General features: G+C 45.1%; 1 protein-coding gene across 2 annotated transcripts in view; it reads left to right on the top strand.

Annotated features, from left to right (window-relative positions):
- Window positions 1-25,265, top strand: part of WSB2 (WD repeat and SOCS box containing 2) — a 28,913-nt gene extending 3,648 nt beyond the window's left edge. The window contains exons 2-9 of one of the 2 annotated variants that reach the window (XM_031016607.3): window positions 5,186-5,354; window positions 14,317-14,561; window positions 14,722-14,853; window positions 19,303-19,403; window positions 21,665-21,837; window positions 22,856-22,966; window positions 23,087-23,194; window positions 23,813-25,265. In XM_031016607.3, coding sequence (XP_030872467.1) covers window positions 5,186-5,354; window positions 14,317-14,561; window positions 14,722-14,853; window positions 19,303-19,403; window positions 21,665-21,837; window positions 22,856-22,966; window positions 23,087-23,194; window positions 23,813-23,975 — 1,202 coding nt within the window. In that variant the 3' untranslated portion in view covers window positions 23,976-25,265. Of the gene's footprint in view, window positions 1-5,151; window positions 5,355-14,316; window positions 14,562-14,721; window positions 14,854-19,302; window positions 19,404-21,664; window positions 21,838-22,855; window positions 22,967-23,086; window positions 23,195-23,812 lie in introns of those variants that run through there. The other variant, XM_019038279.3, reaches the window with a different exon arrangement.
- The last annotated feature ends 53 nt before the right edge of the window (window positions 25,266-25,318 follow it).

The following is a 25,318-nucleotide window of genomic DNA, read 5'->3' as shown; positions in this document are numbered from 1 at the left end:
TATATCAAAACATGTTATATTCCATAATATATACAATTTTTATTTATCAGTTCAAAAAAGAAGAGGCTGGACGCGGTGACTCACGCCTGCAATCCCAGCACTTTGGGAGGCCGAGGTGGACAGATCACCTGAGGTCAGGAGTTCGAGACCAGCCTGGCCAAAATGGTGAAACCCCATCTCTACTAAAAATACAAAAATTAGCCAGGCGTGGTGGCGCATGCCTGTAATTCTAGCTACTCGGGAGGCTGAGGCAGGAGAATCACTTGAACCCAGGAGGCGGAGGTTGCAGTGAGCCGAGATGGCGCCACTGCACTCCAGCCTGGGCGGCAGAGTGAGACTCTGTCTCAAAAAAAAAAAAAAAAAAAAAAGGAGAAAACAAAGAAACCCTGATTCATAGGCCTTTTCACCAAGAAGGATCTACAAGTACCATACCAGTTGAAGCTAGATACCCCACTCCCAGCTCTGTTTTTGTTTGTTTGTTTTGTTTTTAAGTTCTGCACTAATTAGGGCTTTCTTTCCGTGTAGCCAAGTTTAGTTTGGGCCCAGACTCCAAGAGACAGGAGTCACTGGGTTTGTTCTTCTTTTAGCTCCTGGATTCCTGAACCTGAAATAGCAAGAGATTAAATCCCTAAATCACAGAAATAGAGTGTGAATTCTGAGTAGGGCTTGTGTTTAAGAAGCATTTCATGTGAAATGTTTGGCATAAGCATCATCAGAGTTTAAGGGGCTTTATTTATTTTTTATTTTTGGGGGACAGAGTCTTGCTGTGTCACCCAGGCTGGAGTACAGTGGTGCAATCTTGGCTCACTGCAACCTGCACCTCCCGGGTTCAAGTGATTCTCCTGCCTCAGCCTCCCGAGTAGCTGCGACTACAGGCGCCCGCCACTATGCCCGGCTAATTTTTGTATTTTAAGTAGAGACGGGGTTTCACCACGTTGGCCAGGCTGGTCTCAAACTCCTGGCCTCAAGTGACCTGCCTGCCTCGGCCTCCCAAAGTGTTGGGATTACAAGCATGAGCTACCATGCCTGGCCAGCTTTATGTTACTTTTTTGTTTAAAGAGTTATACCATATGTATTTATTAGACAAATATTTACTCACTGCCTGCCCTCCACCAGGAACTCTGCCAGCTCTGGGGATAAATATACAAAGTTCCTGCTCCCTGGAGTTGATATCCTAGTGGAGGGGAGACAGATGGCGATCAAATGGTGATAGAGCTGTAAAGAAAATAAAGTGAGGGGTTGTGAAGGATTGACTAGGGGTCAGAAGAGTTCTCTAAGCAGTTGTCATTTGAGCCAGACCTGAATAAGAGTAGATGCCAGCCGAGGAGAGGCATTCCAGGTGAAGGGCATGGTTGGTGCAAAGGCCTAGGGTCAGAACTAATTGAGCATTGGCAGAGGGTAGAGAGAAGGGCAATGTGTTGGAGCCAGGGGCAGGGAGAGAAGTACAAGCCCAGGGAAGTTCAGATTATACTGGATTTTGAGGGCAGGGTGAGGAGCTAGAGTTTTATTCTAACAGTGTTTGGAACTGACCACTCTGGAGGCAAGGAGAACCGATGGTGCGGGGCTAGAAGGGAAGCAGGGAGAGCAGCTGGAAGGTTGCCTACTGGGCCAGGCGGGAGATGATGCTGCATAGATGAGACTAGAGATGGAGAGGGGTTAGATTTGGCAAGTCTTTTGTAAACAGACTTGATAGAACTTGCTAATGGATTTGGTTTGGGAGATTAAAAAAAAAAAGACCAGACATGGTGGTTTACACCTGTAATCCCAGCACTTTGGGAGGCCGAGGTGGGCGGATTGCTTCAGTCCAGGAGTTTGAGACCAGCCTGGCCAAGATAGCAAAAACCTGTCTCTACTAAAAATACAAAAATTAGCTGGGTGTGGTGGTGTACGCCTGTAATCCCAGCTTCTTGGAAGGCTGAGGCATAAGAATTGCTTGAACCCAGGAGGCCGAGGTTGCAGTGAGCCGAGATCGTGCCATTGCAGTCCAGCCTGGGTGACAGAGCGAGACTCCATCTCAAAAAAAAAAAAAAAAAAAAAGGATAATGTAGAGGAAGTGAACCAATTGTGAATGTTATCAGGATGGAAAAAAAAAAAGACATTTACATCCTGGTCATTTGATCCGGAACTCCTGGTCTCAAGCAATTCTTCCACCTCTGCCTCCCAGAGCACTGGGATTACAGGTGTGAGCCACTACCCCAGGCCATCCAGGTCATTTGAAAATGTTTCTCTAGATCAGTCAATGTCATTTAATACTTGACTGCATCTGGGTTTCTCAGCCTTGGCATTGTTGACATTTTGGGCCAGATGATTCTTTGCTGGGGGCTGTCCTGTGCGCTGTAGGGTGTTGAGCAGCATCCCTGGCCTCCAGCCACTAGATGGCAGTAGTAGCAACTCCAGTTGTGACAACCAAAAATGTTATTGCCAAATGTCCTCAAGGGGCAAACTAGCCCCCAGTTGAGAACCCTGGGTCTATAGAAATAGCTATACACATGTGATTGTATAAATGAAACTATCACACATACAAACATACAGATTTCTAGGAGGATTTACCTGGGTCTATACAAATAGCTATTTACTCAGACCATATATATAAAAATATATTTCTTTCTTTCTTTCTTTCTTTTTTCTTTCTTTTTTTTTTTTTAAAGAGATGGAGTCTTACCATGTTGACCAGGCTGGTCTTGAACTCCTGGCCTCAAGCTATCATCCCATCTCGGCCTACCAAAGTGCTAGGATTATAGGCGTGAGCCACCGTGCCTGGCCTAGACCTAATACATTAAACCCAAATTTACACATAGAACCTCTGAGAATGAACAGTCTCTTTACAAAGGCTTGATATGATTCATTAACATTCTATTTAAAGACAGAAACTTCAGGAACACACACCTATTTTATATAACAAGATATACCTATTATTATTTTCCTATAAATGCATATACTAGAATTATTATTATTATTATTATTATTATTATTATTATTATTTTTGAGATGGAGTTTCACTCTTGTTGCCCAGGCTGGAGTGCAATGACATCATCTCAGCTCACCGCAACCTCTGCCTTCCGCCTCCCGGGTTCAAGCGATTCTCCTACCTCAGCCCTCTGAGTAGCTGGGATTACAGGCATGCGCCACCACGCCCGGCTTATTTTGTATTTTTAGTAGAGATGGGGTTTCTCCATGTTGGTCAGGCTGGTCTCGAACTCCCGACCTCAGGTGATCTGCCCGCCTTGGCCTCACAAAGTGCTGGGATTACAGGCATGAGCCAATTTTTTTTTGAGACAGAGTCTCGCTCTGTTACCCAGGCTGGAGTGCAGTGGCACGATCTCGGCTCACTGTAACCTCCGCCTCCTGGGTTCAAGTGCTTCTCCTGCCTCAGCTTCCCAAGTAGCTGGGACTGCAGGTGCCCGCCACCATGTCTGGCTAATTTTTTTTTTTTTTTTTTTTTTTTGTATTTTTAGTAGAGACATAGTTTAACCATGTTTGCCAGGCTGGTCTTAAACTCCTGTCCTCAAGTGATCTGCCTGCCTTGGCCTCCCAAAGTGCTGGGATTACAGATGTGAGCCACTGCACCTGGCAAAAATATTTTATAAATATACACATATGCATCTCTACCATCTGTTTTATTGAATCCAAGATACCATGGATTGTATTATCATCATGTATAACTGAGAAAAAAATACTACCTATTTAACTATGAAAAGTCATTGATTATAAGATACATCCTGATTTCAGCGAGGTCAAAATGTAAGATGTATAAAGATGTGTCTTAAAATATGTGAAATACGGGTTTTAAAAATGAGTATCTATCTGGTAACAGCCAGGGTCAAAGTCTTCCACATTCCACATTCCTTGTGTGGAATGTACACATCAGGAAGTGACCTTATTCAGGATGGAAGCCAGTTTTTATATTAGTAAGTATCACAGTCATAATGGTCAACAAATTCATTCTGAAGGCCTTTAACTTATAAGCTTCATCAGCCATTGAGAATCTTCCATCAGAGTAGAGAACTGAACTAGGAACTGTGGGTCAGTCAATGAAGAAGCTCCAATCTGGTGCCTACTCTTTCACAAGATGATGTGCTAGGTCCTGGGAGAAACAAAGACGAAATGATCTGGGTGTTGGAACAAGGTGCTTAGACACTGATGAGGAGGGCGGCGGGCAGAGAGAAATTGGTTACATAAGAGAGAATGAAATAAACAAGGTGCGACTTATTTCCGTTTTGATAGTGTGAGATCAGGGTACGCTTCTTAGTTGTGAATCTAGGTGGGATTATTACTTTTTTCTTTCTTTTTTGTTACTTTGAAAAGCTAGGGATTCTCATAAGCAAAAGTGGGTCCAGGTGTGAACGTAAATAAGCCCCTTGCATGTCAAGGAGATTTTGTAGCCAGAATGTGGCCTGCAGGGAGGGGACAAGGGAAGGAGGTTGGACCGATGGGCTGGGGCAGATGGCATGCGGTGAAAGTCCTGGTCTCAGTTGCCTTTATGATGTAGGCAGATGGGAGCTTTCGAATGTATTTGAAAGAAATGATGTGATGTATGGGTATTTCAGCTTTAGCAGCATCTCTAGGGGTAGGAAGACTGATCAGGAGACTGTAGCAAAAGATCTGGGTGAGATGAGATGAAGGTTTAACCCCAGACAGAGGACGTGGAAGCGGGAGAGATGGGGAGATGGAATCCGTACTTCTGAGTGTGAGGAAGCAGGGCAAGGGCTGAACGTTTTTAGCCTTGATGAAGGGGAGGATGCAGGCGAGTGAGAGGGAGCCTTTGAGTTTCACATGTTCCTTCTTTGACAGCAGCAGGTTCTTTTGAAGAAACCTGAAATGCATTGGAAGGCCTTGCTATTTTGGCCCCATAATCAGCACCGTCTAGCATATTCCTGGTCTGGCTGTCTCTCCACTTTCCTCCCCTTCAAGTGTTCATAGGAAAATGAGGCCTCCATTCACTGGGTTCATGGGCACAAAGGTTACTGTGAGTCATGGTTAACCAGCAGTGAGGAGTGCCAGGATTGAGTAACCGTGGTGGAATGTGGCCTGTGGCTGCTGTTATTGCCCTGGGTCATTTAAGTGACAACTCCCTCTGGGAATGGATAGTGTCGCTCTTTGCCACAGCGAGACAGTGGCTTTCCTGTGTCTGGGTGGTCAGGGAGCAAGGGGGTGTGTGTTTGAAGCATGTTGTCTCCTGCCCCAGAGGAACCGCTGCTGCTGGCCGAACTCAAGCCCGGGCGCCCCCACCAGTTTGATTGGAAGTCCAGCTGTGAAACCTGGAGCGTCGCCTTCTCCCCAGATGGCTCCTGGTTCGCTTGGTCTCAAGGACACTGCATCGTCAAACTGATCCCCTGGCCGTTGGAGGAGCAGTTGTAAGTATTCTCCTACTGGGGCCCCATCCGGCGCATTTCCAAACACTCCTTGTTCTTTTGCCATCTCTGTGCCCAAGAACCAGAGAGAGGGAAGGTGGCTCATGGTTCAGGAATTGATCATGGGGGTTTTCAGAGCCCCAAGTTCTGTATATGTGAAAGTCAATTCTGTCAAGATTATGTTAGCCCCAAGTTGGCTTTTTTTCCCATAGCTTTATTGAGATGTAATTTATATACCACACAGTTTGTCCATTTAAGTATACAATACAATGGCTTTTAGTCTATCCACAGAGTTGTGCATCCATCACCATCATCAATCTTACTTTATTTATTTATTTTTTGAGACAATCTCCCTCTGTCTCCTAGGCTGGAGTGCAATGGCACAATCTTGGCTCACTACAACCTCTGCCTCCTGGGTTCAAGCGATTCTCCTGCCTCAGCCTCCTGAGTAGCTGGGATTACAGGCACACACCACCATGCCTGGCTAATTTTTGTATTATTAGTAGAGACGAGGTTTCGCCATGTTGGCCAGGCTGGTCTCAAACTCCTGACCTCAAGTGATTCACCCACCTCGGCCTCCCGAAGTGCTGGGATTACACATTTCTCCCATGAGCCACTGTGCCTGGCACATAATCAATTTTAGAATATCTTTATTTCCTCAAAAAGAAACCCTGTACCCCTTAGTTTAGATCCCCCAACCCCCCTGCACTCTCCAGGCAACCACTAATCTACTTTGTCTCTCTAGATTGGCCTATTCTAGACATTTCCTATTAATGGAGTCATACAACACGTAGCCTTTTTTGACTAGCTCCTTTCATTTTACATAATGTTTTCACAGTTCATCCGTATTCTAGCATATACTAGTATTTCATTTCCTTTTATTGCATCATATGGAGATGCCAAATTTTGTTCGTACATTTATCAGTTGATGGACATTGGGTTGTTTTCATGTTTTGGTTATTACAAATAGTGCTGCTATGAACATTTATAGAAAACTTGTGTTTTCTATGTTTAACTATTTGAGGAGGTGTCAGACTGTTTTCCAGAGTGGCTGCACCATTTTACTTTCCCACTAGCAATGGATTCAGGTTCCAGATTCTCTACATCCAGCCCTTGTTATTGTCTGTCTTTTTTTATTATCCTAGCAGGTAGCCATCCTAGTGGTATGAAGTGGCATTTCATAGTGGTTTTGATCTGCATTTCCTTGATGGCTATGGATGTCAAGCATCTTTTCTTTCTTTCTTTGTTTTTTTTTTTTTTTTTTTTTTTGAGACAGAGTCTCACTCTGTTGTTCAGGCTGGAGTACAGTGGCATGATCTCAGCTTATTGCAACCTCCACCTCCTGGGTTCAAGCAATTCTCCTGCCTCAGCCTCCCAAGTAGCTGGGACTACAGGCACACACCACCACGCCTAGATAATTTTTGTATTTTTAGTAGAGACGAGATTTCACTATGTTGGCCAGGCTGGTCTCGAACTCCTGACCTCAGGTGATCCACCCGCCTTGGCCTCCCAAAGTGTTGGGATTACAGGCGTGAGCCACCGCACCTGGCCGAGCATCTTTTCAGGTGCTTACTGGTCCTTTGTATACGTTCTTTGGATAAATGTCTACTCAGAGCCTTTGCTCGTTTTTGTCTTTTTATTATCAACCAAGTTTATTTTATTCATTTTTTTTTTTTGAGAGAGAGAGAGAGAGGGTCTTGCTCTGTTGTCCAGGCTTGAGTGCAGTAGCTCAGTCACGGCTCACTGCAGCCTCAATCTGCTGGTCTCAAGCTATCCTCCTGCCCTAGCCTCCCAAGTACCTGATACTACAGGCGCGCCACCATGCCCAGCCAACTTTTAAATTTTTTGTAGAGACAGGGTCTTGCCTAGGCTGGTCTTGAACTCCTGGCCTCAAGAAATCCTCCCGCCTCAGCCTCCCAAGTAGCTGGGATTACAGGTGTGAGCCATGGCGCTTGGCCAAGTTTAGTTTCTGATACCAGTTTTTCTTTCTTTGGGATGGACAAGCCCCAGTGTCAGAATGCCGTGAGCTCCCATTCAGATGGCCCAGCATCTGTATGTTTTCATTTGTCCCGGGGCAACTCTATGTCTGTATTTATTCATTCAGCCAGCCTTGGTCACGTAGTTTCTTTTTTTTTCTTTTGAGACGGAGTCTCGCTCTGTCGCCCGGGCTGGAGTGCGATGGTGCGATCTCGGCTCACTGCAACCTCCACCTCCCTCCTGCCTCAGCCTCCTGAGTAGCTGGGATTACAGGCGTGTGCCACCACCCCTAGCTAATTTTTTTGTATTTTTAGTAGAGATGGGGTTTTACTATGTTGGCCAGCCTTGGTTACATAGTTTCTTTGTGTAACACTGAGTTAGGGACTGAGAGTCGTGAGATAAATCAGACATGGCCCTTGCCCTTGAGGCTCTCATTTATTTTTCTTTAAGCATTTTTTATAAATAACGTTAGATTTAAGGTTTTTATAAGTTGGATATGAAACTTGCCTTGATAAGAGGGAATGTTGACAAGAGTTTGTTGAGATGGGTACTCTGCATGCTGCTAGAGTTGAGGGGGATAAATTTGTGCAGTTTTTGGAAGGAAGCCTGGCAAAATGCATCAAGGACCTGAAAAATGTTCTTCTGGGCTGGGCGCGGTACCTGATGCCTGTAATCCCAGCACTTTGGGAGGCCGAGGCAGGCAGATCACTTGAGGTCAGGAGTTTGAGACTAGTCTGGCCAACATGGTGAAACCCTGTCTCTATTAAAAATACAAAAAGTTAGCCAGGTGTGGTAGTGTGCACCTGTAATCCCAGCTACTCAGGAGGCTGAGGCAGGAGAATCGCGTGAACCTGGGAGGCGGAGGTTGCAGTGAGCTGAGATCGCGCCACTGCACTCCAGCCTGGGTAACAGAGCAAGATTCCATCTCAAAAAAAAAAAAAAATCTCAGAAATGGTGTCATCTATTTATATACACTGATCTTCATCATGAAATTAGTTGTATATTAAGAAAATTGGAAACAGTTTGAAATCCAGGGATGAGAGGATGGTTACGAAAATTTTACCATTTCCATATGATATTTTTGCAGCCATCAAATGTTGTTATGTGTTTTTAATCAGAGTTTTCAGTTTCTTCTGTGGTCAGTTTAATGATAATGCCAAGGTCATACATTGTTTACTAATTCCCTACCTGAAATACAAGGGATGCACCTTCATTTCTAGACTTGACATGTAAGTAAATTTACTATATGAATTATAAATTCTATAGTCTGCTCTTTTTAAAAAGCACAACATGGAAGATCTGTCAGTTTCCTGAAAATCACTCTTGTTTTCAAATTTGTATAGATAAATATGTCTTTTTTCTGTCACATGACCTAGAGCTGCTCCCGGGTAGAAGGAAGGGCCTGGGCTTGCATCTCCCTAAGGGCACTGTGGGTAGCTCAGGGTCTAGTGTGGAGCATGTGTTGGTTGGGGAAAGCTCCTTTACTTTAATTACTGGTATCAGTAAATGAAAATAGTAACAATTTTTTTTTTCTGAATCCTATTTCTGAACACAACATAAATTTAAATCCTATTTCTGAACAAAACATAAATTTGTATAGATGAATATATCTTTTCACTATTAGCTAAGGAAAATGAAAAAAGGTATTTGAGTATTAACCAGTTTTTTCATATTTATTATTTAACATAATGAGCAAAGTGTTATTGTTTCATATGTTAAGTGAGAAGTTACTGGTTTTGGAGAAAAATCACTTTTTTTTTTTTTTTTTTTTGAGAGAGTCTTGCTCTGTCATCCAGGCCAGAGTGTAGTGGCGCATCTCGGCTCACTTTAACCTCCGCCTCCTGGATTCAAGTGGTCCTCCTGCCTCAACCTCCTGAGTAACTGGGATTACAGGCATGTGCCACCACACTCAGCTAATTTTTTTGTATTTTTAGAAGAGACAAGTTTTCACCATGTTGCCCAGGCCGGTCTTTGACTCCTGGCCTCAAGGGATCTACCTTCCTTGGCCTCCCAAAGTGCTGGGATTACAGGCGTGAGCCATTGCACCTGGCAAAATCACATATTTTGAAGAACAGTATTCTGAGGAAATGTTTGCAGTATGAGGCTTATTGAAAAAAAACAGGCTATATGGCCGGGTGCGGTGGCTCACGCCTGTAATCCCAGCACTTTGGGAGGCAGAAGTGGGAGGATCACTTGAGGCTAGGAGTTCTAGATCAGCATGGGCAACATAACAAGACTCGATTTCTACAAAAAAATTTTAAAAATTAGCCTGGTGTGGTGGTAGGTGCATGTGGTCCTAGCTACTCAGGAGGCTGAGATGGGAGGATCACCTGCACCCAGGAATTAGAGGCTGCAGTGAGCTCTGATCATACCAGGCCACTCCAGCCTGGGCAACAGTGAGACACTGTCTCTTAAAAAAACAAAAAAAAGCAGTTTGTAAAACCATGTATGCAGTATGATATCAGATTTGTTTTTAAAAGACATTTGTGTATATACACAAAAATTTATAGTGAGATGTTTAGAATGGTGGTGTTAGGATTATAGGTAATTTTTACTTTGTCTCATTTTCACATTTCTCCCATGTTTCGCTACTATTTTTATTTATTATTTTTATAATTTAAAATAATCGGGCTTTTTGGGGGGCAGAGAAAAGGTCTTGCTCTGTCACCCAGGCTGGAGTACAGTGGCATGATCATAGCTCACTGCAGCCTTGAACTCCTTGCCTCAAGTGATCCTCCCACCTCAGCTTCCTAAAGGCGTAGCCACCACACCCTGCCAACAATAGCTATTTTAAAAGTATTTTAAAAGAGAGAATTTGGGGCATTTATATTCTAGTTAGGGTAGTTATACATTTTTTAAAAATCATGTAGTGCTTTTGATATTGAGCAAATAATTGATATTAACCAAATAATTATACTGCTTTTTGAAATAAAGTTTTTAGAAACTTTAACTTCAGTGAAGCTAAATTCTGCCAATGAATCTGTCTTGCCTCATCAGCTCTCTCCCACGGTACGACCTCCCTGCTTTTCACGTAACTCATCCCTTGATTCATTAGCAAACTCAAAGTATTTGTTGAGCATTAGGCCAGGATACCTAAGACCTTCGTTCCAGTTCTGCCCCTGATTTTGTGACCCCAGGAAAGTTAATAACCCATAAAATGGAGATTTTAGTATCTCTTTCTAGAAAAATTAAATTTAGGATATTAAAATGAAATAATAAGTATGCCTTAATTCTTTTGGAATAAAGTAGCTACAGGTGTATTCCTTAATTCAAATACAGAAATTAGGGCCAGGTGTGGTGTCACACGCCTGTAATCTCAGCACTTTGGGAGGCTGAGGTGGGGTGGATTGCTTGAGGCCAGGATTTAGTGACTAACCTGGGCAGCATAGCAAGACCCTGTCTCTGCAAAAATTAAAAAATTAGCTGGGTATGGTGGCATGCGCCTGTAGTCCCAGCTACTCAGGAGGTTGAGATGGAAGGACTGCTCGAGCCCTGGAGTTCAAGGCTGCTGTAAGCTATGGTCACACCACTGCACTGCAGCCTGGGTGCCAGAGAGAGACCCTGTCTTTAAAAAAAACCAAAATAAATAAAACAAATACAGAAATCAGGATTTTATAAGAAATAAAACAAATTTAACTGGTGGTTCCAAGCTGTCTTAAACCTCTTCCCATAGCCTGCCTCTTAAGTGCTGCTTCTCATGACAACAAACTCAGGGGCCAGTGCCAGGGCCAGAGCCAGGCAGGTCTGGACAGTCTGTGGAGAGGCAGCCGATCGAAGTGACATTCATGGTCACATTCAGATTGTTTGGCCAGAATAACAAGTTTCAGCCTATATTTGGCCATTTAGACCCAGAGGTTGGCAAATTTTTTCTTTCTTTCTTTTTTTTTTTTTGAGATGGAGTCTTGCTCTGCCATCCAGGCTGGAGTGCAGTGGTGCAACCTCGGTTCACTGCAACCTCTGCCTCCTGGGCTCAAGTGATTCTCCTGCTTCAGCCTCCCGAGTAGCTGGGACTATAGGCACCCCCCACCACGCCTGGCTAGTTTTTTTGTATTTTTAGTAGAGATGGGGTATCACCATGTTGGCCAGGCTGGTCTCAAACTCCTGACCTCAAGTGATCCTCCCGCCTCAGCCTCCCAAAGTGCTGGGATTATAGGCGTGAGCCATGGTACCTGGCCAACTTTTTCTATAAAGTAAATAGTTTAGGCTTTGTGGGCCATAAGGTCCCTGTCTTGACTGTTGAACTCTGCTGTCACAGTGTGAAAGCAGCCTCAGACAATACCTAACCAAATGCCTGTGGCTGCGTTCCAATAAAACTTTATTGACAAGAACAAAATCCTGTCATTTGCTACAACATGGATGAACCTGAGGGACTTTATCCTAAGTGGAATGCACTAGGCACAGAGAGACAAATACTGCATGATCTCACTTACATGTAGAATCTAAAAATATCTAACTCGTAGAAACAGAGAGTAGAATGGTGGTTACCGGGGGTGGGAGAGGGAGTGGGGAGATATTGATCAAAGGTATAAAGTTTCAGCTAAGCAGGGTGAGTAAGTTCAGATCTATTGTATGGCATGATGACTGTGGTTATTAATAATATACACTTGACAATTGCTAAGAGTGTAGACCTTTTTTTTTTTTTTTTTGAGACAGGGTCTGACTCTGTCACCTAGGCTGGAGTACAGTGGTGTGATCTTGGCTCAGTGCAACCTCCGCCTCCTGGCTCAAGCAGTCCTCCCACATCAGCCTCCCGAGTAGCTGGGATTACAGGCACACACCACCAGGTCCCTGCCACCACGTCCAGCTAATTTTTGTATTTTTAGTAGAGATGGGGTTTCACCATATTGGTCAGGCTGGTCTCGAACTCCTGACCTCAGGTGATCCACCCACCTCTGCCTCCCAAATTGCTGGAATTACAGGTGTGAGCCACTGTGCCCGGCCCCTCCCTTCTAATTTTGTAAATGAGCTTGGTTAAAATTCTTTTTTTTTTTTTGAGATGGAGTCTTGCTCTGTTGCTCAGGCTGGAGTGCAGTGGTGCGATCTCGGCTCACTGCAAGCTCCGCCTCCTGGGTTCACGCCATTCTCCTGCCTCAGCCTCTCCGAGTAGCTGGGACTACAGGCACCTGACACCACGCCCGGCTAATTTTTTGTATTTTTAGTAGAGAAGAGGTTTCACCGTGGTCTCGATCTCCTGACCTCGTGATCTGCCCACCTTGGCCTCCCAAAGTGCTGGGATTACAAGCATGAGCCACCGCGCCCGGCCAGTTAAAATTCTTTTGTGTATTTCACCACACAATTGACAAAAATGTGATTTACTTAGAATTTTTCAGGAACATCTATAATATTGGGTTGGTGCAAAAGTAATGGTGGTAATTGCAAATACTGCAATTATTTTCACACCAATTAATACATAAAGTTGTTCAACTACGTATGCATTGAGTTTAGGATTTCTCATGGAATCAAATCTGACCTCATCCTGGCGTTCAGCTTTCTCATCTCCATTTCTGCCAGTTTAACCAACCAGAGTGTGGTCAGGGTCACATGGAGACCTTTGTGCTGTGTACTGCAAATAGTAAGCTTCATGTTTTCAGGCTCAACCCCAGGGCCGGCCAAGTGCTTGTGCATTTGAGACATTGCTTCCTGGGCGCAGTGGTGGCCAGGGCCTCATGTTTTAGCTTATCTGGGCCTGTTTCACTGTAAGTTCAATTGTAGGAGAGGGTCGGATTAAGAGATCTTCCAGGACAGGATACCTGTACACAGCCCTGTGAATTCCTTTTCTCTCTTGACTACCTTGCTGTTTGATCCTTGTGCGGGTTACCATCAGTTCGGAAGTAAATGAAGGAGCCTCATTAATCAGTTGCAACATAGTGAGTGAAGGTGGAAATTAACATGTACCAAACAAACGGTGTTGGCAAGATGGGTTTATTTTCCAACTCCTTGGGTATTTCTAAGCTAGCGATAAGGGAACTCATCAGGCAGGAGAGTGGTGGATATTCAGCCTCTAAGTTCTGCCCTAGTTCCAAACCTGCAGTATGCTTTCTTACTCATGGGAAAAACTGAGTGTCTTTTTCCTTCCACTCATCAAAACCTGAGAGAACTTTCTGAGCAAGCATGTGACTCCCTGGAGCATCTGTTATTTAGTTATCCCACAAGGCAGGTCACCCCATTGCAGGGCTGTTGCAAATAGATTGAGCCATGGCCAGTATAGCCTGTGTTAACATCAACTCTTTTTTTTTTGAGACAGAGTTTTGCCTTTGTTCCCCAGGCTGGAGTGCAATGGTGCGGTCTTGGTTCACTGCAACCTCCACCCACTGGGTTCAAGCGATTCTCCTGCCTCAGCCTCCTAAGTAGCTGGGGTTACAGGCACCCGCCACTACGCCCGGCTAATTGTTTTTTTTTTTTTTTTTTTTTAGTAGAGATGGGGTTTCACCATGTTGGCCAGGCTGGTCTCGAACTCTAGACCTCAGGCGATCCACCTGCCTTAGCCTCCCAAAGGGCTGGGATTACAGGCATGAGCCACCACGCCCGGCCTACATCAACTCTTAAAAAGAAACAAAAAGAAAAGTCACAGCAGATTTCACGAAAGGCCAGCTTGTTTCTAGGATTTAAAGTCTTATGTGGCCGGGTGGGGTGGCTCATGCCAGTAATCCCAGCACTTTGGGAGGGCAAGGTGGGCAGATCACTTGAGCTCAGGAGTTTGAGACCAGCCTGGGCAACATGACAAAACTCTGTCCTACAAAAAATACAAACAAAGTTAACAGAGCCTAATGGCACATGCCTGTCGTCCTAGCTACTTGGTGGATCTGAGGCAGGAGGATCAGTTGAACAGGGAGGTCGAGGCTGCAGTGAGCCATGATTGTGTCACTGCACGCCAGCTTGGGTGACAGACCCTTCCCTCCACTCCCCAAAAGTCTTACGTGTCCCAGGATGAAAAGTTGATAGACTGGTAACAATTGCAGATTCATTAAGAAATCTCTGCTTCTCCCAGCATCCCTAAAGGGTTTGAAGCCAAAAGCCGAAGTAGCAAAAATGAGACGAAAGGGCGGGGCAGCCCAAAAGAGAAGACGCTGGACTGTGGTCAGATTGTCTGGGGGCTGGCCTTCAGCCCGTGGCCTTCCCCACCCAGCAGGAAGCTCTGGGCACGCCACCACCCCCAAGTGCCCGATGTCTCTTGCCTGGTTCTTGCTACGGGACTCAACGATGGGCAGATCAAGATCTGGGAGGTGCAGACAGGTAGGTCATTCCTGGCTGGCACCAGGTTCTGGGAGGCTCGGGTGCATGTTCTGACTATGTCGCCTCCCTGCCCCACTCATGTTGGCCAAGGGGTGTGGCTGTGGCAGGCACACCTCGTGCCCCCTCTCTGGCTGACTCAGTGCCCCTGCTCCCATGCCAGGACTCCTGCTTTTGAATCTTTCCGGCCACCAAGATGTCGTGAGAGATCTGAGCTTCACACCCAGTGGCAGTTTGATTTTGGTCTCCGCGTCACGGGATAAGACTCTTCGCATCTGGGACCTGAATAAACACGGTATGGGAAGTGAAGGAACTACTCGGCAACTCCAAAAATACTGTATTTGCTTTCTCCACTTTACCAGTGTCATTTTTACCTAAAACAGTGTTTCTTGATGTTTTTTTCTGTGATTGCCCCTTAAGGAGCCTTTTAGACAGTTTTTTCCTAATCGCCCCTGCCCGCCCCAAAGATAATACTATACCAAACAGAGTTTAATGCCAAACATATACTGTGTGTCTGTTTAGGCTATTTTAATATCGAAGATATATTGTATATCTGCTTATGTGCTGAATGCATGTCTATGCTTTGTATGTAAAAAAATGTTAAGATTTTTTTGGCTACCAAGAACTAGTTTGTACCCTCTTGGGGTGAATTGCCCCTGTTAAAAATATTTGATCTAGAACAGGTTTTCTCATCGGCACTATGGATATTTTGGGCTGGATAACCCTTTGTCGTGGGCTCTCCTGTGCATTCTAAGACACTGAGCAGCGTGCCTGGCCTCTTCTCTTTTGATGCCAGTAGCATCCTCTCCAGTTGTGACAAGCAAAAAAGTCCCCATGTCCTGTGAAGGGCAAGGTCTCCCCAGGTTGAGAACCACTGATCTAGAAGTCCCTGTTGGGTGCTTCCTGTTAGAAAGAAAGACTTTCTTTTTGAAGCAGACTCTAAGCCTAGAATAATTCTCTCAGGCTACGGAGCATCAGGTTTTGTGAAATTCTGCCTCGAGCAAACTATATACAGGGGTGGCCCAATAAGGAATTCCATACATGTCTGGATTGATCCTTAACTAGAAAGGTGATATAAGAGGTCAGGCACAGTGACTCACGCCTGTAATCCCAGTACTTTGGGAGGCTGAGGCGGGTGGATCACCTGAGGTCAGGAGTTCAAGACCAGCCTGGCCAACATGGCCAAACCCCATCTCTACTAAAAAATACAAAAATTAGCTGGGCGTGGTGGTGGGCGCCTGTAGTCCCAGCTACTCGGGAGGCTGAGGCAGGAGAATCACTTGAACCTGGGAGGCAGAAGTTGCAGTGAACTGAGATCACATCACTGCACTCCAGCCTGGGCAACAGAGCAAGACTCTGTCTCAAAAAAAAAAAGAAAAAAAGTGACATAAGAGAGGGGAATTTATTGCAATGCCATTTTTCAATTCCTGCAGCCCTGGATGGGGCTCAGGGGCTGGAGGGATTGGAAGGAGGCAGTGGTAAAGGGTCATGAAGAGGATCAGGGGCTGGAGGGATTGGAAGGAGGGTCATGAAGAGGCCACTTGTCCCCATGGTGTGAAGGCACTGGCACTCTCTCCTAAGCTATGACTGTCCAGCTCCACACAGCCATGGGAGGGACCTTTCTCCTGCTCTTTTAGCAATGAGCCTGAAAACTTGTATCTTAGTCAATGCCAGAGACTGGGTGGCGTAAACAACATTTATTTATTTCTCACAGTTCTGAAGGTTGGGGAGTCCGTGAGCGAAGTGCTAGTAGTTTTGGTGTCTGTGAGCACCTGCTGCCTGGCTTGTAAACAGCCACCTTCTCTCTGCATCCTCATCTGGCAGAGATCTCTCTCTTTCATGTCTCTTCTTCTAAGGACACTAATTCCATTCCCGAGGCTTCACCCTCATGACCTATTGACTTCTCAAAAGCCCCGCCTCCTAATACCATCACATTGGGGATTAGGGCTTTATGTGTGGGGGACACATTTAGTCCATAGCAACTTGTCAAACAAACTAAGGCAGTGCACATGCATCCTCATCTGAAGGCATCTGATCACCAAGATAACTCTAGGTGTTTTTTTTGTTTGTTTGTTTTTTCTTGAGACGGAGTCTCACTGTGTCACCCAGGCTGGAGTGCAGTGGCACGATCTCAGCTCACTGCAACCTCCACCTCCCAGGTTCAAGTGATTCTTGTGTCTCAGCCTCCCAAGTAGCTGGGACTACAGGCGTAAGCCACCATACCTGGCTAATGTTTTGTATTTTTAGTAGAGACAGGGTTTCACCATGTTGGCCAGGCTGGTCTCAAACTCCTGACCTCAAGTGATCTGCCTACCTGGGCTTCCCAAAGTGCTGGGATTACAGGCGTGAGCCACTGCGCCTGGCCTCTCTAGGTGGTTTCTGCCAAGTACTGTGGAACCTGTAATCCCACAGTCTAAGATGTGCTGCTGATCAGGACGGCTTCTCCAAGGCAGTGCCTCTTTTTTTTTTTTTTTGAGACAGAGCTTCCTCCAGGTGTGTGCCACCATGCCTGGCTAATTTTCGTATTTTTAATAGAGACGGGGTTTTGCCATGAAGGTCAGGCTGGTCTTGCACTCCTGACCTGAAGGGATCCGCCCACCTCGGCCTCCCAAAGTGCTGGGATTACAGGTGTGAGGTACCACGCTCAGCTGGCAGTGCCTTTTTAAATGCTGGCTTAATGTGTGTACTGAGGCAGCTTGCCACCATCTCAGGAAGGTCCATGCAGTGGCTCTGGAAATCACTTGATGACTTGGAAGGAAAGACCAAGTGAGAGTGACCAAGAGTGGGCGGGATGGAGTAGGCCAATTATGAGAGCTTTTCAAGGAGAGGAGGGGAATAAAGTTGTGTTCCCAGCTGCCAGGCGCTGCCCCACTGACCTAACATGCCTTAATTTATTCAGTACTCCCAGCACCCTGAGATTTGACAGCTGAAGAAACCATGATTGACCTTTATTTTTTGAGACAGAGTCTCACTGTGTTGCATGGGCTGGAGTGCAATGCTGCGATCTCGGCTTATTGTAGCCTCTGCCTCCTGGGCTCCAGTGATCCTCCTGCCTCAGTCTCCGGAGTAGCTGGGACTACAGGCACCATGACTAACTTTTAAAAAATATTAATTAAAGCACTTTGGGAGGCCAAGGCAGGCGGATCACTCGAGGTCAGGAGTTTGAGACCAGCCTAGCCAATATGGTGAAACTCTGGCTCTACTAAAAATATATAAAAATTAGCAGGGCATGGTGGCAGGTACCTGTAATCCCAGCTACTCGGGAGACTGAGGCAGGAGAATCGCTTGAACCCAGGAGGCAGAGGTTGCAGTGAGCCAGGATCATGCCATTGCACTCCCACCTAGGCAACAGAACAAGACTCTGTCTCAAAAAAATAAAAAAAAAATAAAAATAAAAAATATTAATTTTTGTGGATCCATACATCCGCATAAAGTTAAATAAATTCATATATATGACCATGTACAGGCGTATAACAATTATTTTTTCTTCTTTCTTGCTTGGCTCTTTCCTTCCCAATTCTCTCTCTTGCCCTCCCTGCTGTTGCCATCCTCCCTTCTTCCCCTGCATCCTCGTACCCTGTGTTAGGAGTATATACCCTTCCACATTTTTCTGTCTACTTGTATAATCCTGTGCACACACGTTTGCATTCATGGCTTTTGGGTCATTGTTTGACAAAAATGGAATCATACATCTTCACGATTTTTCCCTGCATCTCGCATTTTTCATTAAACTGTAGGTACCCCATGGAAAATCTATCTCTAATTCCAACTGCATTAATGGGGTAGATATACCACCACTTATTCACCCATCCTCTATATGGACGGGCTTTTTTATTTTTAAAGCAAGAGCTGGAGAGATTGTGTGAGACACCCTGGGTTATGTGCTGAATTAACAGGGGAGTCAGGATTCAAACCCAAGCTGTCTGACTCTAGAATGTGTGCCCCTAATGACTCCACACCACTGCTCATCTGGACATCCTGGCAAGGCTGGGAGGGTGACAGTCTGGGGCAGGATCCTTGTGATTACAGAGAAACCATTACAGAGTTTAAATGAAGATAAACACTCTCTTAAAATTGGGAATGATGCTTCAGGGTACTTGAGGTGGTTGGGGAGCCTAAAAAGAACATTCTCTGCTATCAAAGGTCCCTTTGATATGGTTTCCTATGAGGAAACCTTTAATGCAATTCAAGATTATATAAAAAAAGTGATCAGCACCTGAGGTCAGGTGTCTGAGACCAGCCTGGCCAATATGGTGAAACCCTGTCTCTACTAAAAGTGCAAAAATGAGCTGGGCGCAGTGGCACGTCCCTGTAATCCCAACTACTCAGGAGGCTGAGGCAGGAGAATCGCTTCAACTTGGGAGGCAGAGGTTGCAGTGAGCTGAGATCGCGCCACTGCATTCTAGTCTGGGAGACAGAGCAAGAGCAAGACTCCATCTCAGAAACAAACAACAAAAAAGTGATCAATGTACCCCTTCACCCTTACTGATCTTATAGATTGTGTTGAAGCCATAGGTAATGGTTTCCATGGGGAATTAGAATATCATATTCATAGATTACAGGTGTTTAAATGACAAATCTGGTCATATTTCTTACTCTGAATTAAAAATTGGACCCTTGGGCCCAGCTGATAGGAGCTGATGGGTATACTGGGCTGGGGGCTGTTGCCACCCCAGTTCTCCCGTTCTCCAGTCTTCCTGCTTTGTTGAGGATTGGCTCATTGTTTGCTTCTTTTTCCTGCCAGGTAAACAGATTCAAGTGTTATCGGGCCACCTGCAGTGGGTTTACTGCTGTTCCATCTCCCCAGACTGCAGCATGCTGTGCTCTGCAGCTGGAGAGAAGTCGGTGAGTCTCCAGCATTATTGCTTTAATTCACTGAGACATGGAGGTCTGAAGTGGTGGCCTGGTGTGTGTGAGTGTTCTTAAAATCGTCCGCAAATCCACCCCAATAGAAGGCATGCTGGTGGGCCGTGGCCGCCACCTGCAGAAGTCCCTTGTGACTTGCACTTTAACACGAACCCAAAGACAGGAGGGATTTGGAAACAGGTTGCTCCTGTCATCAGAGGGCTGTTTCCCTTTACAAAATGGGAAAACAATTGCTTTTTAAATTTCTTTTCTTCTTGGAGTCTGAGATTTTAAAAGTTGCAGCCCACATGTGAATCCAAATTTCCTTTGAACCATCAAATTTGAATCCCTCTAATTCGGATTTCCCATTCAAATCATGTCAGTGCAGTTACTTGTTGAACTTTGTCCTGAAATCCTGTTAATTGAAAAAACAAAAGGTATTAGAAATCCAAGAACAATTTGAGAACAGTTCTGTTTGAATTTTGTGTTGCGTTGAGCCACTTGCTGTGACTGAAGGGAAGGTTGAGAGTTCACCATTTGGTACAGCCCAGGTGGTTCATCATTTATTTTTGTGGTTTGGAGAGTTTTCTTTTCTTTTCTTTTCTTTTTTTTTTTTTAGACAGAGTTTCGCTGTTGTTGCCCAAGCTGGAGTGCAATGACACAATCTCGGCTTACTGCAACCTCCGCTTCCCGGGTTCAAGCAATTCTCCTGCCTCAGCCTCCCGAGTAGCTGGGATTATAGGCGTGCTACACCACGCCTGGCTAATTTTTTGTATTTTTAGTAGAAATGAGGTTTCACCACGTTAGCCAGGCTGGTCTTGAACTCCTGACCTCAGGTGATCCGCCCGCCTGGGCCTCCCAAAGTGCTGGGATTGCAGGCGTGAGCCACCGCGCCCGGTCTGAGGGTTTTCTTAAAGGAATAAAAATAAAATCCTCTTAATGCTTCTCACAAAGGTTTAAAGTGATGAGCTAGGTCAGAGGCACAGTCTTGGGACAGATTTCCATGGTTACATACACAAGGTGGGGGGTGTAAAATGCCTTGGCAGCCTGCCACCACTTTGTGGGGTGGCCGCAGATTTCACTTCTGACCCTTTAAAAAAAAATTTGAGACAGTCTTACTCTTTCACCCAAGCTGGAGTGCAGTGACATGATCTCAGGTCACTGCAACCTCCACCTACCAGGCTCAAGTGATTCTTCTGCCTCAACCTCCCAAATAGCTGGGCTTACAGGCGTGCACAACCATGCCTGGCTAATTTTTGTATTTTCAGTAGAGATGGGGTTTCACCACGTTAGCCAGGCTGGTCTTGAACTCCTGACCTCAGGTGATCCGCCCGCCTGGGCCTCCCAAAGTGCTGGGATTGCAGGCGTGAGCCACCGCGCCCGGTCTGAGGGTTTTCTTAAAGGAATAAAAATAAAATCCTCTTAATGCTTCTCACAAAGGTTTAAAGTGATGAGCTAGGTCAGAGGCACAGTCTTGGGACAGATTTCCATGGTTACATACACAAGGTGGGGGGTGTAAAATGCCTTGGCAGCCTGCCACCACTTTGTGGGGTGGCCGCAGATTTCACTTCTGACCCTTTAAAAAAAAATTTGAGACAGTCTTACTCTTTCACCCAAGCTGGAGTGCAGTGACATGATCTCAGGTCACTGCAACCTCCACCTACCAGGCTCAAGTGATTCTTCTGCCTCAACCTCCCAAATAGCTGGGCTTACAGGCGTGCACAACCATGCCTGGCTAATTTTTGTATTTTCAGTAGAGATGGGGTTTTGCCATGTTGACCAGGCTGGTCTTGAACTCCTGGCCTCATGTGATCCACCCACCTCAGCCACCCAAAGTGCTGAGATTACAGGCATGAGCCATCGTGCCTGGCCGCTGACCTTTATTTTTAAGTGGAATAAGATAGCACTTGGCTCAGGTCTTCATCAGCACATACTACTACCCTATTGGCAAACAGGACTCAGAAGCAGACTCAGAAGCCTCTGCACATGCGTTTCAGCGGGGGTCTTCCTAAGGCTGATCTGGTTTATTCTCTCTTATAGTGAGCTCCTTGAGCATGTCCATTGTTTTAAATCCTCAAGAATCCAGACCAGTTACCTTATTTAAACCTACACCACAGGTTCTGGAAGAGCTGTAGAAAAGGGATAGAGAATCAGCCCTGGCTGCAGGGCCTGCAGATTTGGTGGTGGTACCTTTCCCTCCCTCCGTTTGAGTCCTAAGCACTTTGCTTCTGCCCTAACCAGGCACTTCTTACTTTCCACAGGTCTTTCTATGGAGCATGAGGTCCTACACGTTAATTCGGAAGCTAGAGGGCCATCAAAGCAGTGTTGTCTCTTGTGACTTCTCCCCCGACTCTGCCCTGCTTGTCACGGCTTCTTACGATACCAATGTGATTATGTGGGACCCCTACACCGGCGAAAGGCTGAGGTCACTCCAGTAAGGACTGAATCCCTGCTATGACTTTTTTGTGGGGGGACTGATGAGGAACCTGCCTGGGATTAGACATGTCTCTTTTAGAATCTGGGACATGGGAGGGGACAAGCTGGATAAAAAGACACAGTGGGTCTCTTTTTCTTTTGAGACGGAGTCTCGCTCTGTCACCCAGGCTGGAGTGCAATGGCGCAATCTTGGATCACTGCAACCTCCACCTCCTGGGTTCAAGTGACTCTGCTGCCTGAGCCTCCCGAGTAGCTAGGACTACAAGCGTGCGCCACCAGGCCTGGCTAATTTTTGTATTTTTAGTAGGGATGGGGTTTCACCATGTTGGCCAGGCTAGTCTCAAACTCCTGACCTCAGGTGATCCACCGCCTCAGTCTCCCAAACTGCTATTATAGGCATGAGCCACTGCGCCTGGCCTGGTTCATTGCTTCTTAGTGATGCCTTGTCAATTAAGCCCTCTCAAGTAGCTTTGAGTGTCTTCCAGTCTCCCGATTCAGGTGGCTGTGTGTACTTCTTAGGAATCAGCATTATGAAGCCTCAATATGACTCTTTATTTCCATTTACTAATAACTGTAGTAACAAGTTCAGAAAGAGCCTCTTATCGAAACTGTGCTTTCCAAAATGAGTTTCATGTTCTCACAAACTTGGTCTCCTTTTTCCTATTGTGTCTGTTGTTTTATGAAGCAAATAATAGGCAGTCCTATAATTATCATGTATCTTAGCCTAAAAAAGACTTGCAGTTTCTACTGTGGCATTAAAGTGAGGGCTGACCTACTTTGCATAAGCAAATTAGCACAAGGAAGTGTTAGTAACCCTTCATCCACAGGACACCTGGAGCCTTCTGAGATACCCTTTTTTTCCCAGTGTGCAAATCCCAAGCTTTTCCACGAGGGGCACACAATGCATCTTGAGCCCTTTTGTAGCCAGGGCAGTTTGGCTTCCTGCCTAGGGTAACGATGGAGGGTGGAGAGCAGCCATCACTCCAGGCCTGCCATCCTGTTTCTTTCCTTTCCAGCCACACCCAGGTTGACCCCGCCATGGATGACAGTGACGTCCACATTAGCTCACTGAGATCTGTGTGCTTCTCTCCGGAAGGCTTGTACCTTGCCACGGTGGCAGATGACAGGTAACGAAGAGAACTCTCTTTACATGGCCTCAGAACAAGTGCTTGCAAGTAATGGCAGCAAGGCCCTCTTGGTCTGGCCCTGGGTCAGCTAATATACAGATGTTCTCTCTCCCCATCCAGACTCCTCAGGATCTGGGCCCTGGAACTGAAAACTCCCATTGCATTTGCTCCTATGACCAATGGGCTTTGCTGCACATTTTTTCCACATGGTGGAGTCATTGCCACAGGGTATGTATTTGTTAGCTGAACAGATGGGTGGTGCTTTCTGCTGAGTATACCATGGAGCTTTTTAAGGAAAGAAACCATCTAGAATTTTCTTGCCTATGAGGAAACCTTTAAGGCAATTCAAGATTATATAAAACTCAAATGATCGATTTTGCTAATAACGGTGTCCCATTTTCTCTGAATATTTAACCTAAATGTAATTAAAGATCTGTAAGTCATGCCACCTAATGGGCCAAGTTCACAAGGGAGAATAAAATTGAGATGATGCATAATATATGGGAAACCATTTAGGGCTAAAAGACCACTTTACAGGTAACATCTATAATTCAGTAGGTGGCACTCTTCCCCCTTATACTTTTGAACTAACTGTGGTCAGATTTAGAAAGGGCTGTGCCAAGAGAGAGTGCTTTGGTATCACAGGTGTCTTGAGTTTTTCTAATCCTATCAGCAGCTTTAATTATTCAGCACCACAACTTTTACATCCATTTCCACGGTCAGGGTTACATTTCACTCTCCGAAGTCTCCTGCTCTTTGCAGTCAAAACAGAAACATGAGTATCCGTCCTCATGAAAACATGAACATCCAAGCTCTGTCTTAGCATCGGTTTCTGTTTCATTTCAGGACAAGAGATGGCCACGTCCAGTTCTGGACAGCTCCTAGGGTCCTGTCCTCACTGAAGCACTTATGCCGGAAAGCCCTTCGAAGTTTCCTAACAACTTACCAAGTCCTAGCACTGCCAATCCCCAAGAAAATGAAAGAGTTCCTCACATACAGGACTTTTTAAGCAACACCACATCTTGTGCTTCTTTGTAGCAGGGTAAATCGTCCTGTCAAAGGGAGTTGCTGGAATAATGGGCCAAACATCTGGTCTTGCATTGAAATAGCATTTCTTTGGGATTGTGAATAGAATGTAGCAAAACCAGATTCCAGTGTACTAGTCATGGATCTTTCTCTCCCTGGCATGTGAAAGTCAGTCTTAGAGGAAGAGATTCCACTTGCACGGCAACAGAGCCTTACCTTAAATCTTCAGTCCAGTTATGAACAGCAAGTGTTGAATTCTTTCTGCTCGTTTTGATTCAAAGTGCAGTTACTGATGTTGTTTTGATTATGCAACTAAGTAGGCCTCCAGAGCCTCTCTAGTGGCAGAGCAGCTCACACTCCCTCCACTGGGAAGGATGGCTTCTGCCTAGTACCTATCCTTGTGTTTCTGATGCAGTGGTAGCATTGGTTCAAGTTCTCTCCTGCTGTGGTCAGAGTTGCTTCGATGTTGGCCAAGTGCTTTTCTTCTTGGGCTCCCTTCTGACCTGCAGGACAGTTTTCCTGGAGCCATTTGGTATGAGGTATTAATTTAGCTTAACTAAATTACAGGGGACTCAGAGGCCGTGCTCCTGACCGATCCAGACACTATTACTGGCTTTTTTTTTTTTTTTTAAACAATGGTGTGCATGTGCAGGAAATGACAAATTTGTATGTCAGATTATACAAGGATGTATTCTTAAACCGCATGACTATTCAGATGGCTACTGAGTTATCAGTGGCCATTTATTAGCATCATATTTATTTGTATTTTCTCAACAGATGTTAAGGTACAACTGTGTTTTTCTCGATTATCTAAAAACCATAGTACTTAAATTGAACAGTTGCAAAGATGTCTTAATTGTGTAAAGAATTGGTGTAGTCATGACTTTAGCTGATACTCTTATGTACGAGATCTGTCTCTGCTGTTTAACTTCATTGGATTAATCAGCTGGTTTCAACTCTACTGCGAAACAAAAATAGCTCCTTAAAAGTACTGTTCTCCTTCAGTGGCATGTAGTTATCTAATCAAGACACCTCATTCAAACAAAACCTGCCTTAGGAAAATTTAATATATTTTAAATTATTTTAAAAGAAATACAACATCTTATTCTTTAGCTTTCTTAATCGGTGCTTTATGGAGGCCAGTGTAACGTTACATGACTCGTTGAGAAAGTTGAGGATTTTCCTCTACCACCTTTGTTGCTTGAAGAAAAACATGTCTTTTCAAAATGAGAGGCTTTCATTGAAGAAAAGAAAAAAAAAACAGTTAAAAGCTTTTGGCTCTCTGTTTCATTTTTTTTCCATCAAGAAAAAAAAAAAGTCCCTTTT

The sequence above is a fragment of the Gorilla gorilla genome, chromosome 10 (assembly GCF_029281585.2).
Source record: "Gorilla gorilla gorilla isolate KB3781 chromosome 10, NHGRI_mGorGor1-v2.1_pri, whole genome shotgun sequence".
NCBI classification, from domain to species: Eukaryota; Metazoa; Chordata; class Mammalia; order Primates; family Hominidae; genus Gorilla; species Gorilla gorilla.
This window is presented reverse-complemented; position numbering and strand designations above follow the sequence as displayed.